At 40.3% G+C, this 23,631-nt stretch overlaps 1 protein-coding gene across 2 annotated transcripts in view; it reads right to left on the minus strand.

The window, feature by feature from the left end:
• The window catches only part of pde6d (phosphodiesterase 6D, cGMP-specific, rod, delta), a 76,074-nt gene that overhangs the window by 34,192 nt on the left and 18,251 nt on the right, over positions 1-23,631 (minus strand). For both annotated transcript variants that reach the window (XR_011960897.1, XM_072572564.1), the window contains exon 2: positions 12,770-12,858. Coding sequence is in view for 1 of the 2 variants with exons in the window: in XM_072572564.1 (XP_072428665.1) it covers positions 12,770-12,858 (89 nt within the window). In the remaining variant the exon portion in view is untranslated. The remainder of the gene's footprint in view (positions 1-12,769; positions 12,859-23,631) is intronic.

Genomic DNA, 23,631 nt, shown 5'->3' on the forward strand with positions numbered 1-23,631 from the left:
CTGGAATTGAACCCAGGTCCCTACTGCTGTGAGGCAGCAGTGCTAACCACTGAGCCACCCCAAACATTTCTGAACTGGGTTGCAATCTATTTCTGTAGCAACTCTGAATAAAGGGACAGGCCAGTCACTATTATTAGATTCTAAAGTAGACACATTCTCTTGGTACAATGCTTTGTCATTCAGAATTCAGACAGAAGAACAAAGTGGATGATCCAGCTCAACCTCCTCCTGAAATCCAACATCATAGGTGCCATTATTCAGCCAATTCAATTCACTCCACATCCCATCAAGAAACGAATGAAGGCACTGATTACTGTAAAGGCTGTAGGTCCTGACAACATCCCAGTAACTGTACTGAATACTTGTGCTCCAGAACTAACCATGCCCCTCTCCAAGCGTTCCAGTACAGCTACAACATATACCTGCCAGTGTGGAAGAAATTTGCCCAGGTATGTCCAGTACACAAAAAGCAGGACAAATCCAATCTGGTAAATTACTGCCAGATCGCTCAACTCTCAATCATCAGCAAAGTGATGGATAGGGACATCAACTGTGCTATCAGTGGCACTTGTTCAGCAATAACATACTCATCGACAGTTGGCTTAGGTTTCACCAGGGCCACTCAGCTACTGGATTCACTGCAGCCTTGAGGTGGGGTGAGAGTGAGGCCTTAAAAGCAAAACTGTACAGAATCACCATCTTCAGCTGCTTTATCAATGATCTACCTTCCATCATAATGTCAGAAATGCGAACGTTCATTGGTAATTCCATACTGTTTACCACCATTCTCAATTCCACAGACACTTAAGTACGTTATGCCCATATGCAGCAATATCTTGACAACATCCAGGCTTAAACGATTAAAAAGTAAATAACATTCACCCAACAGGTGTTATGCAATGACTCTCAAACAAGAGAGCCCTTGAACATTTAATGATATTATCATTGCTGAATCCTCCCCGTTATGAATATTCTTCTGTTGCTAACATCATTGATTGCCCCTTTACTGCTGCCTTAATTCTTCTTTACTGATACATAATTGTGGAACTCCTGCTCACACTGCTTGCTTCATCAAAAAACAAATTTCTATTAAATTGTGGGCAGCCACTGCTGTCGACTTATGCTGTTTATTAACAGCCTATTGACATTTCCCTCTGCCTTTATACTTCATTCTTGATTATATATTTATTTGTAGATAATTAAAGTGTAAGCCAGTGCGTGTTACCTATCCCAGAAAGTTCAACATTTCCAGACATTTATGTTGAGTTCCTGTTGAGGAAATGTATAGATCCATGTTATTATCTAATTTCCACATAGCACTGACTCACTGTCAACTTGCAGCTGCACCAAATTTGCTTTAATTCTCTTCCTCTCAACTCTTTGCTTCAGGATTATCTCAATATTCAGTTTATAGAATGACAGAATCCCTGTAATGCGGAAGCAGGCCATTTAATCCATGGAGTCCACACGGGAGAGCATCCCACCAAGATATCCACTCCCATCCTGTCCGTGTACCCCACATTTCCCATGGCTAACCCACCTAGCCTGAACATCCCTGAACATAATGAGCAATGTAGCATGGCCAACCGACCTAATCTGTACATCTTTGGACTGTGGGAGGAAACCAGAGCACCCAGCAGAAACCCAAGCCAACACGGACAGAATGTGAAATCTTCACACAGGTCAGTAGATTTGAATCCAGGTCCCTGGCTCTGTGAGGCAACAGTGCTAATCAATGAGACATTGTGCTGTCCTCATATGCTAATAGTTTCTTGGTTTCAAGTCACCAATCATTCCTATCAACAAACTTTGCAACTCTCTGCTATCTGTTGTGTATCTTCTTTACATAATATCTAGATCATTAATTTTGATTCCAAATAGTTATCCACACAGAAGTTCATTTGGGTGCATTGCTCATTCACCAAAGCATTACAAATAAATTAACAATAATAATTTAATAAAAGGACAATTGTTCTATCACAAAAGTTTAACATTAATAAAAAATTTAAAATCACAGAATTGTTACAGGTGCAGAAGGCGGTCATTCGGCCTATTGCTCTTGCACTGGTTCTATGACCTAGTGCCATTCTCCTACCTGTTCCCTATATCACTGCACACAATTTCTATCCAAATAATCATCTAATCCCTTCTTGAATGCCTCAATTGAATCTGCCTTCACAACATTTCAAGACAGTGCATTCCATACCCTAAATATTTGCTATGTGAAAATGTTTTTCTCACTTTAGTTCTGTTTCACTTACACATCACTTTAAATCTATGTTCTCTAATTCTTTTTAACTTTTACGAATGGAAACAGCTTCTCCCTATCTAATGTATCCAGTCTGCTCATGATTTTGAAAACTTCTATCAAATCTCTTCTCAGCTTTCTTTTCTCCATGGATAACAGTTCCAGCTTCTTCAATCTATCCTCGCAACTGAATTTTCTTATTCTTGTAATCTTTCTTGTAAATCGCTTCTCCACTCTCTCCAATGTGTTCATATCTTTCCGACAACTCGGCATCCACAATTGTACAGAATATTCCAGCTGATATCTAACAAGTGTCTAACACAAGTTCATCATTACCTCTCTGCTCTTGTACTCTATGCCCTTATTAATGAAGTCAAGAACACTGCATGATTTACAAACCGTTCTCTCCAGCTGTCCTGTGCATGGCTTATGCACATATGCACCCAGGTCTCTCTGTTCCTCAACCTCCTTTAGAATTGAATCTCCTATCTTATATTGTCTTTCAACGCTCTTTCGAGCAATGTGCATCACATCACTCTTCTCTGCGTTGAGCCTCATGCACCAGCTGTATGTCCAATCCAACAACTTCTCAATGTCCTTTTGGATTTTCAGTAACCTCCTTACAGTTTAAAATTCTTCCAAATTTAATGTCATCTGGCAACTTTAAAATTGCCCCACACACCAAGATCCAAATCATTAAATAGATATCAGGAAAAGCAAAGATCCAACTATCAATCCCTCAGGACCTCCATAAACTTTCCTCCAGCACAAAACATATTCTCTGTACTGTGTTTCCTATCACTCAGACAATTTTGTATCCATATTACTACTGACCCTGTCCTCACAGGTCTGTTGTGTGGCACTGTATCAACACCTTCTGGAAATCCATATATACTATAACAACATTATCCTCATTAGCCCGTTCTATTTTCTATTACCTCTTTAAAATACTCCAGCAAATTAATCAAACATGATATTTCCTTTAGGAATCTGCACTGGCTCATCCTCATTAACTCATCTTTCCCCATGTTATTACAAATTCTATCCCAAGTAATGATTTGGAGGTGCCGGTGTTTGACTAGGATGTACTAAGTTAAAAATCACACAACACCAAGTTATAGTCCAACAGATTTATTTGGAAGCACTAGCTTTCAAAGTGCTTGGTGTTGTGTGATTTTTAACTTTGTATATCCCAAGTAATTGTTTCTGGAAGTTTTCCTCCTAATGTAATTAAACTAACTGGTCTGTAATTGCTGAGATTATCCTTGCAACTTTTCTTGATCAAGACTGTAATGTTTTCAACCCTCCAGTCTTTTGGCATTTCCTCTGGATCCAGGGTAGACTGTCAGATTATGGCCAGTGTCCTGCAATTTCTGTCCTCGCTTCCTTCAAAATCCTTGACTATCTTGTCTTATCCTGCTGCCTTGTCAAATTTTAAGTATGAACAATCTATCCAATCTATACTATATACCCTCATTAATCTTGCACCCTTTTCATAACAGAGATTCTTCCTTTGGGTAGCATCATCCTTTTTGTCAAAGTAGCTGCAAAGTATTAATTTAACACCTCAGGTATACCCCAACCTCCACATTTAAATCCCCTTTCTGGTCTCTGAATGGCCCTACACCTCCTTTAACCATTCTCTTAGTGTTTACATGCCTACAGAAGACTTTGGGATTTCTCTTTATTTTAGCCGTTAATCTTTTCCCATAGTTCCTTTTTGCTTCTTTTATTTGCTTTTTCAGCTTCTGCTAAACCTTCAATATTCCCACTGACACTTGATCATTAAATTCCACTTCCTTTGTCACCCAGGGAACTCTAAACTTGTTTGTCCTACCTTTTCCATTAAAGAAAATATACCTCAACTGTACCCAAACCATCTGCTCTTTGAAGATTGCCCATTAATAACTTACTATTTTCTTCTTACTATTATTAATCACTTACTATTCCAATCAACCCTGGTCAGCTCTGTTCTCGCCCCTTAAAGTCAGCTCTCCACCTATTGATTTTTCTTACACTGAGCCTTACAATACAATGATCACTGTCTCTTAAATGTTCCCACACTGCCACTTAATCTATTTTGCCCATCTGATTGCCAAGGAACAGGTCCAACAATACATCCTTCCTTGTTGTACTGGACAAGCAGTGCTGCAAGAAACTCTCCCAAATACAATCTGGGAACATTTACTCTGTGCTGCCCCTTTCACGACAATTATGCTAGTCTATACTTGTGTAATTGAAGTCCCCCATTGTAACTACATCATTATGTTGGCATTTCTCATTAATTTCCCTGTAGATTTGCTCCTCAGCATCCCTTCCATAGTCATTGGTCTATAGGCTACACCTAGCAATGGTAATTGCACACAAATTTTATTCTGTACAACTTGCCAAATTTACTTTTTGTTTAACCGTCTGGGACATGTTCCTTCTCCAGCACTGCAATGCCCTACCTAACCAACATTAATATTCCTCCTCCTCCTTCTATCTTTCCTGAATAATTTATATCCAGGAATATTCAACACCCAGTCATGCACTTTCTTGAGCCAGGTCTCCATCATCGCCACATTATAATTCCACATTCATGGTCTGTAATTCCCCAACTTTATTTGTGATATTTCTTGTATTTACATATGTACAGTTCCACTCTTTGTTGGTCTTCCTTTCTTTCTTCCCTACTCTGACTTCACCTAATAACTTTTTATTCTCTATGTTAGTGTCAGCTACATTGCCAAGTATTTTGCAAGTCCTTTGTGCCCAAACCTCTGCCAAATATCTATTACAAACTATTGCACTATGTTAAAACAATAACCTTGAGATGGTAACTGAAAATTCTATTATGATACATTGACTGCAAAATACACCTGGAATTGCATTTGGTACTATTCTCACATCTAATATTTCAAAAGATTTTCTTAAGTAGAGAAACTGATTGATTTTGGACATACTATGTTAAAATTAAAAACAGAAACATTTAATTATACAACTGTACTAGCTATTTATATAATTGCAGCGGTTAAGGAAAAACAAAAGAACGGAAGGGAAGATTAATTTGGAAGCTGTTAATCAAAACAAGTCATAAATAAACTATTACTAACCCACAAAACAATGCCACTCAAACCCAAAACACCCCTCCCCCTTCCTTTTAGATACTGTTGACCATGTATAAAGGCAGTAAAGCATGTCTGTTTGAAGATAAAAATAAAGTTTGGGATCTTTTGTTTGGAGAAATACTACTTTTTCAACTTTAAGGAAAATTCTTCTGGAAAATAGCATTGGCTAAGACTGGATATTAATGCAATTTATACACTTATTAAAGTGACCAGATTTGTATGTATTATTTTTAAGACTTTGTCTACAACAAAGGAAAAAGTCTTCAATTTGTTACTGAGCCAATTTACCCGAAAAATACTGCCAAGTTTAGAAGAGAAAGCTGTCCATTTTTGATGCTTTCTAAATATTTATTGCACCATTTGTTTTCATTCATCTCACTTAATTATGCACCATGATGCTAATTTATTTAACGATCCATAGCTGCTTCATCAATGATCTGCACTGCATCATAAAGCTAGAAGTGGCGTTGTGTGCACACTGCCCAGCACCATTCACAACTCCTCAGATATTGAAGCAGTGCATGTCCATATGCAGCAAGACTTGGATGTGGACATGGGCTGGGAAGTGGTAACATTTGTACCACAAGTGTGAGGCAATGAACCACCTCCAACAGACATAAATCTAAATATCACCGCTTGAAGTTCAATAGCATTACCTTTGTTGAATTCCCCCACTCTATCAACCTCCTGGAGCTAGTCTTTGAGTAGAAACTAATTTGGACCAGTTATATAAATACTGCAGCTACAAGAGCAAGTCAGAGGCTAGGAATTTTACATTGAGTAAAGCACCTCCTGATACCCTAATATGTATCCACAATCCACGAGGCACAAGTCAGGATAATGATGGAACACTGTCCACTTACCTGAATGAGTGCAGCTCCAACAACATTCAAAAAGCTTGACATCATCCAGTACAAAACAATCCACTTCATTCACACCATATCCACCAAGTTCAACATTCACACCGTTCACCAGTGCACAATAGCAATATTTACCATATACATGGTTGACTGTAGGAACTTACCAAGTCTCTTTTGACTACACTTTTTAAACCTCTAACCTCTACTGCCTGAAAGACCAACCAGCAGATGCATGGGAACACCATCAGCTAAAAGTCCCCCTCCAAACCACTCACCATCCTCATTCTTTCACACTCAGAGTCAAAATCCTGAAACTCTCTTCCTAATAGCATTGTGGATGTCCTTGTAACCCAAGTACTGCAGTGATTGAAGAGGTCAATTCACACTACATCCAGAGAGCAATTAGGAATTAGACTTCTGAATGGACGTCTCAAATTTTAAATTTAATGTTGATCTTGCTTTTTGTGCACCTTCTCTGCAGCTGTACATTGAATTATTTGTTCTGTTCTATTACTCTTATGCAGTTTGTTTGGTATGATCTGCTGTACTGCACGCAAAACAAAACTTTTCACTGTACTGTATCTAGGTACATGTGACAATAACAAATCAAATCAAATCAAAAAGCTTGCCTAATTAGTGACACTCATATCCTATTAATGAGAAAAAATTGAATCATCTGCAATGAGTAAGAAAAACACTTTTTTTTCAAGAATTAATTCAAAACATAACTGGGCAAAATTCTTTTCTAAAAAATTCTGTCATTTGAAATACAAAGAAATCTAAGAGAATAGTTTTGCAAATTTCTTGAAGTAGAAATGTGAGCTAGTTTGACCTCAAAAAGAGGTCAAAAGATTAGGGTTCATTTCTAGAAGAGCAGAATTGAAAACATTAAACTTCTGCAGAAACTCAGTGCACCCCACTTAAATACTGTGATTGGTTCAGGTCTCCAAACTGCAGAACATACCAGAACTGAAAGGTTATAACTATGAAAGTACTGAATTAGCTGAAGCCCTTTCATCTGAAAAGCGAAGGTTGATGGTTAACGTAATAGAGTTCTTTAAAATTATGAAGGAGGTTGATGGAATAGACAAAAAGTTCTTTTCACATGGGAGTTCAAAACAAAGAACTTAAGTACAAGGAGGAGATCCTGCACAATGAGTGCATCCGTGTCTCTGAGCCAGGGCAATTTCGATTTAAGTCCCACTCAAGGAACTGAGCTCCACAGACAGTCCACTGTTCATATCATAGTCTAACAGGTTGTTTATAAGTCTGTAGATCTTTCCAATGTGCCTATTTCAAAAAGCAACAGTGGGAGTGTCTCCTGGACAGCTGTGCTTGACATGAAGTGGCTCCCCTCAAGCTATACCCCTCGAAGGACAGATTTTCCTGAAACAATTTGCAAGTCTAACTACAGAAACAGATTTAAGCATGTGTTGTCTGCCTTATATGTCTTAGGTGTGGGAACAAAGTTGAGGAGGAGAAGAAAAATAAATAATTTTAATTAAATTCAATCTAAAATTTGAGAGAAATCTCCTTATTCAGGGAGAGTGTTTAGAATGTGGAACTTGTTATATCATAGAGAAGTTGTGGTAAATAGCATTGGTGCATTGAAGGGAAAGATGGCTAAGTACAGAAGAGAGGACAAATTAGAAGGATACTCCTATAAAATTTGATTACTAATAGAGTGGGAGGAGGCTCTTATAAAGCATGAATACTGGTACAGTCCAATTAGGCTGAATAGCTTGCATACGCTATAAATTCTATGTAATCTCCACTCATTGAACAATGTAATCTGTACCTCAGTGTAATGTCAATCATGGAAACACCCTAGAAGGTTGTGGGTTCAAGCCCCACTCAAGGGCTTGAGCACAAAAATCAAAGCTGATTGTTCAATGCAGTAGTGACGGAGTGCTTCAATGTTGAAGGTGGTGACTTTGAGATCATTAAACTGAGGCTCTGCATGCCTCTTAAGGTGGGTGTAATAGATCAAATGACACTACTTTGAAGAACAACACAGGAGTTATCTCCTGTTTCCTGGTCAACATTTATTCCACTATCAACCATCATCAAGTGATTAGGTTATCATGGAATTAGGCCTAGACTAGGAAATTCCAGCCACCTGGAGCTGCCTGTCAATCGGGGCTGGCAGCTCCAGTTCTCAGTTTTGCTGCTGCAAGGAAAACATCCCTTCAACTTCCAGGATGAAGGACTGCTAACAGGAAGGTTCTGGTTAAGGGCAGTGGGGTGCGTTTATATAATGCCATTCAGCCCATCGTGTCTGCACCAAACCTCTGAAGAGCATCCCACCCAGACCCAACCCACCACCCTATCCCCATAATCTTGCATTTAACATGGCTAATCTACTTAGCCTGCAAATCCCTAGATACTACAGGGCAATTTAGCCCTGCACATCTTTGGGACTGTAGGAAGAAACCAGAGCACCCGGTGGAAATCCATGCAGACATCGGGAGAATGTGCGAACTCCACTCAGACAGCCACCCAAGTGTGGAACCAAATCCAGATCCCTGGTGCTGAGGCAACAGTGCCAACCACTGAGCCATTTCAGCACCCATGGGTTGGGTGCCCTTCAGCTCAAACTGTGGAGAGGGATTAGGGTAGTCAGAGGCAAGGGTAGCAGGGCAGGAAGGCTAAGCTTAGGTCTTCCCACCCAGAACTTAAATTTTCTAGTCAACCAGTTGAGCGACACACGTCTGGAGCCGGTGGGATTTGAACCTAGGTCTCCTGGTTCAGGAGGCAGTGATACTATCACTACACCACAAGAGTACTAGTGGGATTTAGGTCACCACCTTTCCTAATTGAGTTTACATCACGCCACCAGGTCTACACTGGTGCCCATAAGATTGTGGTCCAAGTCCTTCCTTATGGTAAGGGGTGATCTACTGAAGTCTTCAAAATATTAACAGAGAAAAGGCAGGATAAATAAAGACAAACCATTTCCACTGGTTGGAGATTCTAGAACTAGGGGGAATAGTTTGAAAACTTAGGATAGATTGTTCAGGACAAATGTTAGGAAGCACATTACAGACAAAGAATGGTAGGTGTTTGGAACTCTCTTCCTCAAATGACAGTAGGTACTGGATCAGTTGTTAATTTTAAAGCTGAGATGAATAACTTTGTTCAGCAAATGTATTAAGGGATATGGGCCAAAGGCAGGGTTATGGAGTTAGATCACATAGCAGCCATGATCTCATTAGCAGAACAGGCTCAACAGGTAAATGGCCTACTCGTGTTTCTCTGTAATCAAATAAAACAAGTATATGCGCATGCATTACTTGATCATCCAATCACATAATCCTGCTTAAACACCTCTCATAAATTTCTTGCTGCTCATTGTCGCATACACAATATATACATTTCTTAAAACAGAGAATCACAGTTAGTTAATTACTAAGATAAATCAGTCTATTTCAACTTTTCGACTAAGAAAGTAGAAGTGTCCCATTTCATTATATAATTTAAAAAAAAAATATTCTAACACATATCATTCCAATAGAAAACTACTGAACAAATGACCGGACCAAGAAACAATTTCTTCGTATGTCTATGTTTCCTGCCTTGTTTATCTCATGACGGTCTTCATCTCCTTGCTTTTAAAATGCTTCCTACCCTGTTCCTTTTCTGTGCATTCTCAGATTCTTAAATAATATGGTTTATATTTGAAATCTTTCTAGTTCTGTCAAAAGATGCGAAGCTCTTTATGCTGTGTTATACAGCATATTCCCAGATACTTGTTTCTCATTAGTGATAATTCATCCAAAACCTGCACAATCAGGTTTTAGGGTTAGGTACTGAAAGTATGTCTATAATGTCACAAACATATGTGGCTGCTCCATAGGTATTAGTACTCCCTTAAAAGCTGCCTGTTAGTTTAGTTTTAATAAAGTAGATAGGTTTGTTTTGGTGGAGTAGTGGGTGGTTTAGTAACAATGGTACTATGTCATCGCCTTGTTCTTTGCACTGTTTTTTTTCTGTTTTGATGGCTTTTTTTTGTATATAAATATTTTGTAAAAGATTTAAAAAAGCTTTTCAATAAAAATATTTATTTAAAAAAGCTGTCTGTTACAGTCTACACAAAACGAAAAGGAAAGCAATAACTCCGGAAACACTCAGCACTGCCCACCGACATAGTAACTTATAAATATATAGTATCAGTCTGTACAAGGACGCATAAGTCATGCAGAAATCAAGCTAAAACATAAAATATTGAGAAGAATGGCTATATGTTTAAGTGGAAATTCAGGAGGTAGTTACACTCCTTAGGTTAGGAAGTGGTACATGTCTAGTTAGTAGCCTTCACCCCATTTTAACAGGTAAGAGGTTATTTTTGCCTGTGTATATGAAGAGTCTGCAGGGATGTTTTAGTAAACTGCCCACAAGACAACAGTACAGCAGGCTATTTAAGTGAAGGAGGTGAATAGGAATAAGAACATAAAGTTCTGGAAAAACTCAAGAGTTCTGCCAAGCTGTTGGGATAGAAACATATCATTTTCACATTTCAAGTCCAATATGACTCATCTTTGAAGTGAGGAAAATATGCTGTACAAAGAAATGGGGACAACCCAGTGGAACAAAAGGGAACGTCGGGAAAAGGTTAGGATCAGAAACCAGGAGGAGTAAGCCATTCAGCCCTTTGATCCTATAGCCTCATTCAATAGGATTGTGGCTGATTCTCACCTCAACACCATTTTCCTGCTTTCCCTTGAAACCCCTTGATGTTCCATTTTAATATCTAAAAATATCAATCATCTTCTTGAATAAGTTCAATGGTCTGGCCTACACGGCCTTTTGTGGTAGTGAGTTCCAGAGTTTGACCACTCTCTGAGTGAAAAAACGTTTCCTCATCTCAGTCCTAAATGGCCGAATCTATATCCTGAGACTGTAACCCCAGCTTCTAGACTCCCAAACCAGGGATGACATCCTCTCTGCACCTATTCTGTCTAGCTATTAAAACTTAATACATTTCAATGAGATCCTCTATCAATCTTCTATTCTAGTGAATACTGGCTCAATTGAACCAACTTCTACTCATATAACAGACCTGCCAGCCCCGGTCATCAGACTAGAGAACATCTGCTGCATTCCCTCTCTGGCAAGTCTATTTTCTCTTAGGTAGGTAGACCAAAACTGCACTCCAGGTGGGGTCTTACCAAGGCCATGTATAACTCCAGTAAGACACTACTACTTGAATCAAATCCTCATGCAATGAAGGTTAACAAACCATTTGTCTTCCTAACTGCTTGCTGCACCTTCTTGCTTACTTGCATTGACTGTATACAGGTACACATAGATCTCTTTGTACATCCACATTCCTCAACAAATTACCATTTAAACAATACTGTTTTTCAAACCAGTGTATAACTTCACAGTTAGCCATGTTATACTGCATGTGCCATTTTTGCCTATACACTCAACTTGTCTGTATTACTCAAAACCTCAACTCAAAATCCCACCTAGCTTTGAATGTTCAGCAAAATTAGAAATACTGCATTTGGTTCCCTCATCCAAATTATTTATTTATATCATGAGTAGCTGCAACCTAAGCACTAACCCCATTTCATCCCATGCTGCTTCCTGTCTATGAGAACCTATTCTCAATTCATGTCAGTACATTGTCCCCAATTCCAGTGTGTTTTAAGTGTATCCATTAGCTTTTTATGTAGAAACTTATCAAGTCTTCTTGAAATCCAAACATACCACATCCACTGGTTCTCCTTATCTATTTTTCCAGCTACATCCGCAAAACTCCTCAGTAGATTTATTAAGCATGATTTCCTTGTCATCAACGTGTGGTAACTTTGTTTAATCCAGTTAATGCTTTCCAAATGTTTTATAATTGACTAGTATTTCCCCACTTCTGACATTAGGTTAACTGGTGTGTAATTCTCTTTTTTATCAGTCTCTTCCTTTTTAAAATAGTGAGATTAAATTTGTTATAGTCGACACTGCTCCAGAGCTTGTAGAATTTTGTAAGGTGGCAACCAATACATCAAGTATACCCAGGGCACTTCCTTTAGTACTCTGGGGTACAGGTTGTCAAGCTTTGGGAATTTGTCAGCCTTTAACCCCATTAACTTGTCTAGCACCATTTATTTTTCACTAATACTTGATTTTCTTCAATTCCTCTGTCACACAAGACCTCTGGTTCCCTAAACTTTCCAGGAAATTATCTGTGTTCTCTTTTTGTGAAAGCAGAACAAACTGTATTCAATTCTTCAGCCAATTCTTTGTTCCCCATTATAATTTAATCCATTTCTGACTGTAAAGGACCTACATTTGTCTTCACTAATCTTTTCTTCTTCACATTTTTAGTCTTTTTTTTTAATGTTCCTTGCAAGTTTCCTCTCATGCTTTATTTTCCCCTTCCTGATCAATCCTTTTTATTGTCTTTTGTTGAATTCTAGATTGTTCCCAGTCCTCAGGCTTCCACTGCAACTCACCATGTTTCTGATTTAAATCGCAGTCTAGATCTTTCACTTGCAATATCAACACTAATCTGTTCACTTGGATAGGAAACATATGATTAAAAGTACCTTCATGCTCCACTCCAGGTAACGAGAGATCTTCTGTGCCTTGCCATAAAACTTTTCCTGTTTCTGCATCACGGAGATTCATCCAGTTACTGACGATTTAGAATTGTTAAGTAAACAGAAGCTGAGTATATCAAGTATCTAATTTTTCTTGAAAAACTCTCATTAGTACTGTTCTTGAAACAAACTGCTCACACAGGGTCAAATTTTCCAATACAATTTGTCATTTTTAACATAATAGTTTTAAGATCTAGGGTCTTCTCCCAAAAGGACGCATAAGAAAAACTACTTCACAGGTTGTATTAACAGGTTTTAGAAACAACCAATATAAATAGTAAAATATGAGTTTTACTTTAATTATTTTTGTACAGGAGTTCAGATTTTAATAAAGACGTTCAAACTTCCCAGTGGTAAAATGTCACACATTAAGAACTACAAGACAGTTATAATTGTTCAGGTGATAATAAAATGGCATTTATTAAGCATAATCACTTCACTATCAAGAAAAGCAAATCTGGTTATATAAAAAAAGCACAACAGCCTAATTGCACAGTGACATTCTGTATATGGTTATGCGATGACGAATTGCAAGTTCTAGTTTTAGAAGGGGGCTGAGGGAGGTAGAGCTATACTCCAAGTGAGGAACAGACTATTTCAATGATTTGAAAATTAATTCTCATTGTTTGAGGTTCACCAATTGTAAGATTTCCTTGGAAAGTTATATTTTCATCAATAATATGTTTCACTTAAAAATATAAAATTAAATGAACAAAACAAATAAATAGTGCTATTTCTAAACATAATCAAAAGGTTATATTCATGTGTTGTTAGAAAGGGAAACCCTGAGGATACTATTCTGACATAAAGACCAAAAGTTCTAAGGTTGTTAGGGGAGTGAGAGAATTGTGTCATTTGCTGAATTGTACAAACTGGAGCTAGATGGGCACCGTGATGCACAAAGCACATATGAGCAGTAGCATCCAGGTGGAAGAGACACCACACAGAATCTTTCTGGGCTAGAGAGGACATGATTGCAAACCAATTCTATACATCAATTAAATAATCGAGGAGACCACAGAACCAACTTTCAGAAGCAGGACAATGTAAGAGACAAATCAAACACTTGGTTCAATGGATAACCTGCTTCAACAATTATGGGCTCTGACTAAGGTTTTAAGCGTGCACTTTTGGCTTGGTTTGTGATTTGACACAGCCAGAAACCATTCTCTCTAGCCTGAAGACTGGTCAATTTCAGGTTAATACAAAATGTCGATCAAGGTCAGACCTTTACTTTGCACTTTACAGTCATTGTGATTTCTATAGAACAACAAAGTACAGAAATGGAAGCTTATGTAACCACCATGACAGTTTTCTGATCCCTGGGTTGGCTGAACAAAGTGTAGTAAAATTCAGAGAAGGAACCCTCTGATTTATCTCTGAATGCCAGCATTATTTTTTTCCTCCCCACCAAGTGATCACTGCCCTGCTCTGTCTGTTACTCTTCCTAGACTGTTCAATCTATGTGGAGATGATACAGTCTAAGGCAGAACCATCATGACCCAAAACATTTTAAGTTTAGGGAGACTATTAAGTGATTATATTCAGAATTTCAGCAGCCATCCAACTCACCTATCACTGAGGTTGCACTTCGCAGCTGCACCAGAGTAGGAAGAGAACTTACAGTAGAACTATTAAGGTTCTTGTGGCATAGTGGTATTGTCCCTACTCCTAGACCAGGAATCCCACATTAAAGTCCCACCTGCTCCAGAAGTGTGTAATAACATCTCTGAACAGTCTGATTAGAAATCAAAAAAGTAGCCATTAAGGTTAAGCATCAGTGCAAAGAAGTTTCATATTTGCTGGCTGTCATTTATTCCAATTACTATTTCTGCAGGTAAAAGACAGAAAATGATAACAGGAAAATGGTGGAACTGGTGGTCATTTTGACTGTGCTCTTTTAAAGAAAAGCCTTTGAAATGAATGAGAGTAGTAAATTTTCCAGTGGGTCTTCAGTCTCGAAAAAGAAAGCATATGACATTGTCTACCAGCCTAATGGTTGAGGACATGCCTCAAAAGTGCTCTTCAATTAGATGGCACCTAACATTCCTTTTTGGTGCGGTCAGGGTATCTAAATCTAAGACCTAAATTGTTTGTTCATTAAATTCTTGGTGGCAGAATGCCTCTGATTAGGTGACGAAGAGTCACTGGACTTGAAATGTTAACTGTGTTTCATGCAATAGATACTGCCAGAACAGCTGAGTTTCTCCAGAACTTTCTGTTTTCGTCTCAGCTGGTGTTCAGCTGGTGCCTGATGGATTCTTGGGGAAGTCATGAGCAATGACATCAGGGTATTCTTTGTCACATAGGAAAAGATGACTTAGAAGTAAGGGTAGATCATTTTGTCCTTTTGAGCCTTTAGTAAGATCATGATCTGCTCCGTTTTCCTGTCTACACCCCAGTAGTGAAGTCCAATGGCTTTGGAAGTTTCACCAAGCAACGTGGAAGATTACAGTGCCTGGACGACCCAGACTTGCCAAAAGCAAAAGAACCTTCCTCTGTTTGAACTTCCATGGGTTGAGAAAGAATCAGAATCAGGCAGGGTGGAGGTAGTGGGCATGACATGACCAAATCTGGAGTGCTCTTCAGAAGACTTCTGCAGCCTATATGTAGTTCCACAGCTGGCTGGGTACCTCCTGGCAAAATCCAGTCTCCTTTTGTGGTAGGAGCACCTGAAATGTGTGCCAGGCTCCCACCCCACTTGTTGCCTGAGGACCAATGCAATACTAGTGTGTGCGCTCTCCAGCAGACACTATGGGGGTTGGAACTGACTCTCCATGGCAGCTACTAATCTGTCCATGGATGCAGCCAGAGATTGCAAGCTTGAAGCAGCTGTATTGCCATAGCATAGCTACAATTCTACGACTTCTTGCCATTTCCACCCACATATCTGTCTGCTGCTCCTGTTCCTTCCTATGCCATTGGATGGAGTTCTTAGTAGCCTTGGGTGCGTCTTCCTCAGCCTACTGAGGAGCTGTTGCAGTATGGTACATAACAACTTGTGCTCCCAGATTTTTAAAACATGGCGTTCCCAATGAGGTGTGTCAGTATTTGAGCTGGAGGGGGAAAGGTATAGGAAGCTGCCTTGCTAATTCTTCCTCCAAGACTTCAAACCTCTTCTGCATAGATCGAGGAAATGACTTCTGGCAGAGCAGCCCCTTACTCTACCAGGACCATGAAAATCCTGCAAGACACAAAGGAGAGAAGAATCATAGTCAATAGTTAGAAGCAGTGTGCAATGACAGTCACTGACAGCAGTGTTATTGCAAGAGTTGCAGTAGAATGAAGAATGGTACTCAGCTGCCGGACATGTGGTCCCAATCTTTTCCTACAATGGGCAGGATTCTCTCCATGGTGAGTGAGGAGATTGATGATGGACCCTTTATGCCCAATTGTGGGCGGTTTCTTCCTGGAATCAGAGAAAGGGAGAGATTGAGTGAGATGAAAATTGGTGAAACAAGTGCTGGTACAAGGGTTTGAAAATTGATTAGGTGTCTTAGGTGAGTGATGAGGCAATGCAGATGCCATACAAGAAAGTTGAGAGTGAGTGACACACAATGTTGTATACAATAGTAAGAACAGCAAAACATGAGCCTTGGTGGGAGTTAGGTGCAGTGGCAAACATACAGTAAGTGTGAGCTGGCAGAGTGAAGAATGTGGCACTTCCCCTGGTGAAGTGGTGAAGGCCACTGACCTTCTTACGGATTTGCTAGCCATTCCTCCAGGCAATGGACATTGCACGGAACTGAGTGGCAACCCTGGCTCAGCTCCGGGGAACTGATGGTGTGGCCTCCTCAGCTGGTCATCTGGGAAAAGAATTCTCCACCTCTGCACCACCTCATCCACCAGGACCTTCAGTATCAGTTGGAGAACTTTAGTGCCATTTTCCCCTTCTCCAACAACTTTTAATGAATGTCCGTCACTGAGCAGGGTAGCTTCAGAATGCTCGTGCTTATCTACATGTAAAGCACTCTTTTAAATAAGGTGTGGGTTCCAGGCATGCTAGAGTTTCATGTGACATGTTTTTCCAGAATGGGAAACGAGAAATGAGCTAGAATCAGGCAAGGTGGCACCAGAAATGTAGTTTACGAGCTACATTTGGTAAGATACAGCAAGAACTCCTCCATGAACATCAACAAAGCTGCACTTTGCCAAACACAAACATTAGATTTGGCCTCTGACTCCTCTCATCCGTTGCAGTCTCAATTTTTATGCCATTGGAAATACTAAGTGCTGCTGCAACCTTGACTACAAAGACAATGCAATCTGGCTATGCTGCCAACTCTGACACTTAATCCTATATAGCTACAGATATTTGTGACGACCTCCTTGGTAAACCTCAGATTCTTAAAGATGCAAGTTACTCATGCTTTATTGCCCATCCCTAGTTGTTCCTGAGAAGATGCTGGTGAGCTGCCTTCTTGAATCTTTGCAATCCAATGTCACCACGAAGGGAGTTCCAGAATAATGACCCAGCGACACCGAAGGAACAATGATGTATTTCCAAGCAAGGACAGTAAGTGGCTTGGAGGTGAATTTGCAGGTGGAGTTGCCATATATGGGCTGCCTTTGCTCTTTGGATTGCAGTGGCTGTGGGTTTTGAACATGCTGCATAAGGGCTCTTCAGCGACATGTGAAAATTTTATTTTTTATTAGTAATTCTGAAAAACAACAACTTTCAACAAGTGGTTGTTATAATGAAAAAGTTGTTAATTGAAGCATTATCCACCAAAATGCCTCTTTAAAAATAACAAGCAGAGAATCCAATAATTAATCAGCCTCATTACATTTGCCTGGCAGTCACTACTTGCATATGGTTCAATGATTCTGACAAGGCAACATCTTAAACTACGTGTCCTAGACTACAGATTTAATTTAAGACCCATCATGTTCTACCTCAGAGACTCCTTAAGAAATAAATAATCCAAAAAAGTAGCCATCCCTTTTCAACATTGGTAGCAGCATCAGACAATGGAAGGGAAAATCATATTCAAGGAAAATGGCTTCAAGTTCTCACATTTCGTTTCCTTTGCTTCATAGGCATTGCTTTGATTAATTACTTTTCATAATTAGCACTCTCCAGAATTTCAGTGAGGTAGTGAAGAAATTGAACAGAAATTGAAATTTAAAAACAGGACTTGCTGCAAAGAGAAAACAGAAGATGCTCAATTTTAATTGACTAACTACAACATTTAGTTTCAGGATTGAAGAGAAACAATAACTCAAGTAGAAAATTTCCAAGTAGGAATCATAATTCACAATAAAATAGAAAAGAGAAGTCATAAATGGTAAAAATCTGACACAAGGCCAAAAAATAGAGATACACAGCAGGGTATTCAGCAACTCTTAGGTATAGGCAGATAATGATGTTTCAAAGGTGCATCTTTCACCAGAACTGAAAGGACAATGAATATCTTCCAGATTGGTTATAATGAAAAATCCAAATCCAAAAATAATAACTGCCTTCTTCCCTCAATCCTGATTTAGTTCACTTAGCCTTTGTAATCCTGCTTCACCTGAAGGTTACAGTTACGACTCCTTGGGTGACCCAACAGATCAGTTTAACTATATGAACCATCCCAGAATTTATAAAGTATAAACTATTTAAGGATGGAAAAGCTTGAAGAGAAGGGGGAAGAGCAATGCCACAGATGACAATGTAAAAGAAGAGGATTCTGAGGCTACTTAAAATTACATCCCACTCGATCCTATAACAGTTTAATCCTACATTAAAAAATGTAGATTAAAAAAGAAATGAATAAGAATGTTGAACAATTCAAAGTTTTCATGTTACAGATATTCTTTAACACAGTCAGTCCTCATTATCCATGAGGGTTTGGTTGCATGGACTTCATATAGGTAACAAAAAGATGTTATATCACAAAGCTGTGCGCGAACGGTTTACTGAGGACAATAAAAAAAAATAAAAGATGAAGGTAGGGAGCAGACCTCGCAAGTACATAAATCAATGGTTAGCAAATCAATGGATAACGACAACTGAGTATACATTCACATCTACTCAAGTTGATCTACTACGAATTTTCAGTCTTAAATGGCAGCTGAACACAACAAAAGGGATGTAGTCCAAACACTTCTCTGATTTCACAAAACATTCGTTTCTGACATTGCCTGGTACTCACTGTCTGTAGCAGCTGTTCAATGCACCATGTGGACATGTAATATCAGCAAACACTACCTAAAGTTTCCATTATTGTGTAAGCTCAAATGAAGAAAACTGGTTGCCTATCTTCTGTAAATGCATGTCATGTTTTAAATATAAACCAGAATGCAAAATTTCTGACAACTTTATAGCTCATTGATTCTGATCGGGTAATGCTGACGACACTGACTACTTCTTTCAAAATTATTCCAATATTTGAATACCTTAAAGTTTTTTTTAATCAATGCTGTATATTTTTCAGTTTTCAAAACACAATTAAAATTATATACTTGCAAATTTAAAAACATTTTACACATCATATAAATTTATTGCCCTCAATGTTAGCTCTATGCTTTAGCTGAATCTTTCAAATTTCTCTTCCCAGCTTCACTGATGCCTTTTCAGAGCTCATCACGTATGAGCAAACCACCTTCTACACTTTTGGCCCTGTATATACTAACAGCTAGCTAAGTAACTACTCTCCCAAGCCCCATACTGATTTACACCACAAATTGATTACTTTCCTCAGGTACTGTTGCCTTCTTTTTCAAAACTACTATAATCACTCTGTTCAAAATACCCACACTTAACCCCGTTGTTCTTGAAAACCTACAACTTCATTGCTAATCTCGCTTTCCTTTTCGAAGTCTTTGAACACTTCCCAAAAGTAATACCAATCTTCCCACAATTGCATGTTTAAATTTAAAAATCAGGGTTTGCATGTCACATGACTGAGCTTGGAGATAGCACTGGGAGTCATGGAGCTCTCACCAAATCAGAACATCTTTGTTCCTCCTCTAGCTGGCTTGATTCCACTCTTACAGTTCTCACAGAGGGAGTGCAACTTGTAAAAAATTATTTGATCATGGGATGTGGGCATGCTTTCGGGGCTTCAGTTATTGGCCATCTCTAATTGACCTTGAGAAGCTGGTAATCAGTTGCCTTCTTGAATTGCAGTCAGTTTGATGTACAGTAGTTCCATAAGGCAATGGTTACATTCTTGTACAACACTGTGTAATAGAAAGATCGCACTTTAGAAACAGCACTTAAAGTGTTGGCGATGTAATCACGCTCCATACGACACGTTTTAAAAGAGCACACTTTAAAAACAGTGTCCCCAATTCATCAATTGCATTTTTGCGAATTTGCAATAACAAAACATATGCTCTAGCAGAACGATGGGCAAGTATACGACACTGGATTAGTGGTGCTGGAAGAGCACAGCAGTTCAGGCAGCTTCCAAGGAGCTTCGAAATTGACGTTTCGGGAAAAAACCCTTCATCAGGAATAAAGGCAGTGAGCCTGAAGTGTGGAGAGATAAGCTAGAGGAGGGTGGGGGTGGGGAGAAAGTAGCAGAGTACAATAGGTGAGTGGGGGAGGGGATGAAGATGATAGGTCAGGGAGGAGAGGGTGGAGTGGATAGGTGGAAAAGGAGATAGGCAGGTAGGACAAGTCCAGACAAGTCATGGGGGACAATGCTGAGCTGGAAGTTTAGAACTAGGGTGAGGTGGGGGAAGGGGAAATGAGGAAACTGTTAAAGTCCACATTGATGCCCTGGAGTTGAAGTGTTCGGAGTTGAAGTGTTCAGAGTTGGAAGATGAGGCATTCTTCCTCCAGGCGTCTGGTGGTGAGGGAGCGGCGGTGAAGGAGGCCCAGGACCTCCATGTTCTCAGCAGAGTGGGAGGGGGAGTTGAAATGTTGGGACACGGGGTGGTGTGGTTGATTGGTGCGGGTGTCCCGGAGATGTTCCCTAAAGCGGTCTGCTAGGAGGCGCCCAGTCTCCCCAATGTAGAGGAGACCGCATCGGGAGCAACAGATACAATAAATTATTTTAGTGGACGTGCAAGTAAAACTTTGATGGATGTGGAAGGCTCCTTTAGGGCCTTGGATAGAGGCGAGGGAGGAGGTGTGGGCGCAGGTTTTACAGTTCCTGCGGTGGCAGGGGCAAGTGCCAGGATGTGAGGGTGGGTTGTAGGGGGCGTGGACCTGACCAAGTAGTCACGGAGGGAACGGTCTTTGCGGAAGGCGGAAAGGGGTAAGGAAGGAAATATATCCCTGGTGGTGGGGTCTGTTTGGAGGTGGCGGAAATGTCGGCAGATGATTTGGTTTATGCGAAGGTTGGTAGGGTGGAAGGTGAGCACCAGGGGCGTTCTGTCCTTGTTACGGTTGGAGGGGTGGGGGGTCTGAGGGCGGAGGTGCGGGATGTGGACAAGATGCATTGGAGGGCATCTTTAACCACGTGGGAAGGGAAATTGCGGTCTCTAAAGAAGGAGGCCATCTGGTGTGTTCTATGGTGGAACTAGTCCTCCTGGGAGCAGATCCGGCGGAGGCGGAGGAATTGGGAATACAGGATGGCATTTTTGTAAGAGGTAGGGTGAGAAGAGGTGTAATCCAGGTAGCTATGGGAGTCGGTGGGTTTGTAAAAAATGTCAGTGTCAAGTCAGTCATCATCAATGGAGATGGAGAGGTCCAGGAAGGGGAGAGAGGTGTCAGAGATGGTCCAGGTAAATTTAAGGTCAGGGTGGAATGTGTTGGTGAAGTTGATGAATTGCTCAACCTCCTCGTGGGAGCACGAGGTGGCACCAATGCAGTCATCAATGTAGCGGAGGAAGAGGTGGGGAGTGGTGCCGGTGTAATTACGGAAGATCAACTGCTCTACGTAGCCAGGCCCATGGCTACCCCTTTGGTCTGGAGGAAGTGGGAGGATTCAAGGGAGAAATTGTTAAGGGTGAGGACCAGTTCGGCCAAACGAATGAGTGTGTCGGTGGAAGGGTACTGTTGGGGACGTCTGGAGAGGAAAAAACGGAGGGCTTGGAGGCCCTGGTCATGGCGAATGGAGGTGTAGAGGGATTAGATATCCATGGTGAAAATGAGGCGTTGGGGACCAGAGAAACGGAAGTCTTGGAGGAGGTGGAGGGCGTGGGTGGTGTCTCGAACGTATGTGGGGAGTTCCTGGACTAGGGGGAGATAGGACAGTGTCGAGGTAGATAGAGATGAGTTTAGTGGGGTAGGAGCATGCTGAGACAATGGGTTGGCCAGGGTGGTCAGGCTTGTGGATCTTTGGAAGGAGGTAGAACCAGGCAGTGCGGGGTTCCCGGACTATGAGGTTGGAAGCTGTGGGTGGGAGATCTCCTGAGGTGATGAGGTTCTGTATGGTCTGGGAGATGATGGTTTGGTGATGGGGGTTGGTGAGGTGGCAGTAGGAAGAGGTGTCCTCAAGTTGACGTTTGGTATACGATACTGTTAGGGAGGGAATACCAGGTTTTTGACCCAGTGACACTGAAAGAACAGCAATATATTTTCCAAGTCAAAATGGCGAGTGGCTTTTTCACGTCTCAATGTGGAGTCACAGTGGAAACAAGTCACTGTTTTAAGCTTCTATGCAACCCCAGTTGATCACACTATCCTTCTCCTGTGCCTTACTTCCACTATCTAGCTGAGTGGTACTACCTCAGTTGGTTCCATACCTACTCAACCATGTTGATTGATCTCCAAAAATAAAACTTTCTTTTCCACTCTCACATCTTTGCCCTGGAATTACATAAGGATATATCTTTGGTACACTTCTATCGTATACTTCTCTCCTTCCCTCTCAGGAAGAATTTCCACATTTCTGGTAAGAATACAGTCAGAGTCATGGAGATGTACAGCATGGAAACAGACCCTTCGGTCCAACTTGTCCATGCCGACTAGATATCCCAATCTAGTCCTTTCTGCCAGTACCCGGCCCATATCTGTCCAAACCCTTCCTATTCATATACCCATCCAGATGCCTTTTAAATGTTGCAATTGTACGAGCCTCCACCAATTCCTATGGCAGCTCATTCCATACATGTACCACCCTCTGTGTGGAAAAAGTTGCCCCTTAGGACTCTTTTATATCTTCCCCTCTCACTCTGAACCTATGCCCTGTAGTTATGGACTCTCCCACCCCAGGGAAAAGACTTTGTCTACTTATCCTATCCATTACCCTCATGATTTTATAAGACTCTATAAGGTCACCCCTCCCTAGCTCTACCTTGCCACTGTTTCTCTAGATCCCTGAACTGTCTTTGTAAAGTTAGGTAGGAAAGAAAGCAGTGGTAAGGATGCAAGACGACTGTAAAAAGGATGCACAGTCGGCAGGTTTACTGAATGAGCATGAATATACAAAATAGAATACAATGTGATGCCATATGAAAATATTTTCTTAGTAGTAAATATGTAAAAAAAAAAGCAAAACTTTTTTTAATGGTGAGAAATTGATAAATGCGTGCATTCAGATGAACCTGAGCATCCATGTACATGAATCCTCGGAACTTAACATGTAGATACCACAAGCAATTAGGAAAAATAAACAATATGTTAGCTTTTGTTACTCAGGTAATGGTACAGAAATCTTGGTACAATGACACTAGGCATTCATGATCGCATATCAGAAGTACTCTGTCTTTAGATAAGAAAGTATGTAGTGGCCCTGCAGAGAATGCAACAAAGATTCAATACAGGGTGAAAGGCCAATGAACGAAAATATCAATTCTGGCTGGGATTGTATAGGATGACAAAAACTGAGGCAACCTCAGCCTTGGGTAATCGTGGAAGTCTCAAGTAGATTCATGTTCAGCAGGAAGGCTTGCAGTTTTTGTTCCAGCAACACCACTGGGAGTGA

This window comes from Chiloscyllium punctatum, chromosome 6, assembly GCF_047496795.1.
Source record: "Chiloscyllium punctatum isolate Juve2018m chromosome 6, sChiPun1.3, whole genome shotgun sequence".
NCBI lineage: Eukaryota > Metazoa > Chordata > Chondrichthyes > Orectolobiformes > Hemiscylliidae > Chiloscyllium > Chiloscyllium punctatum.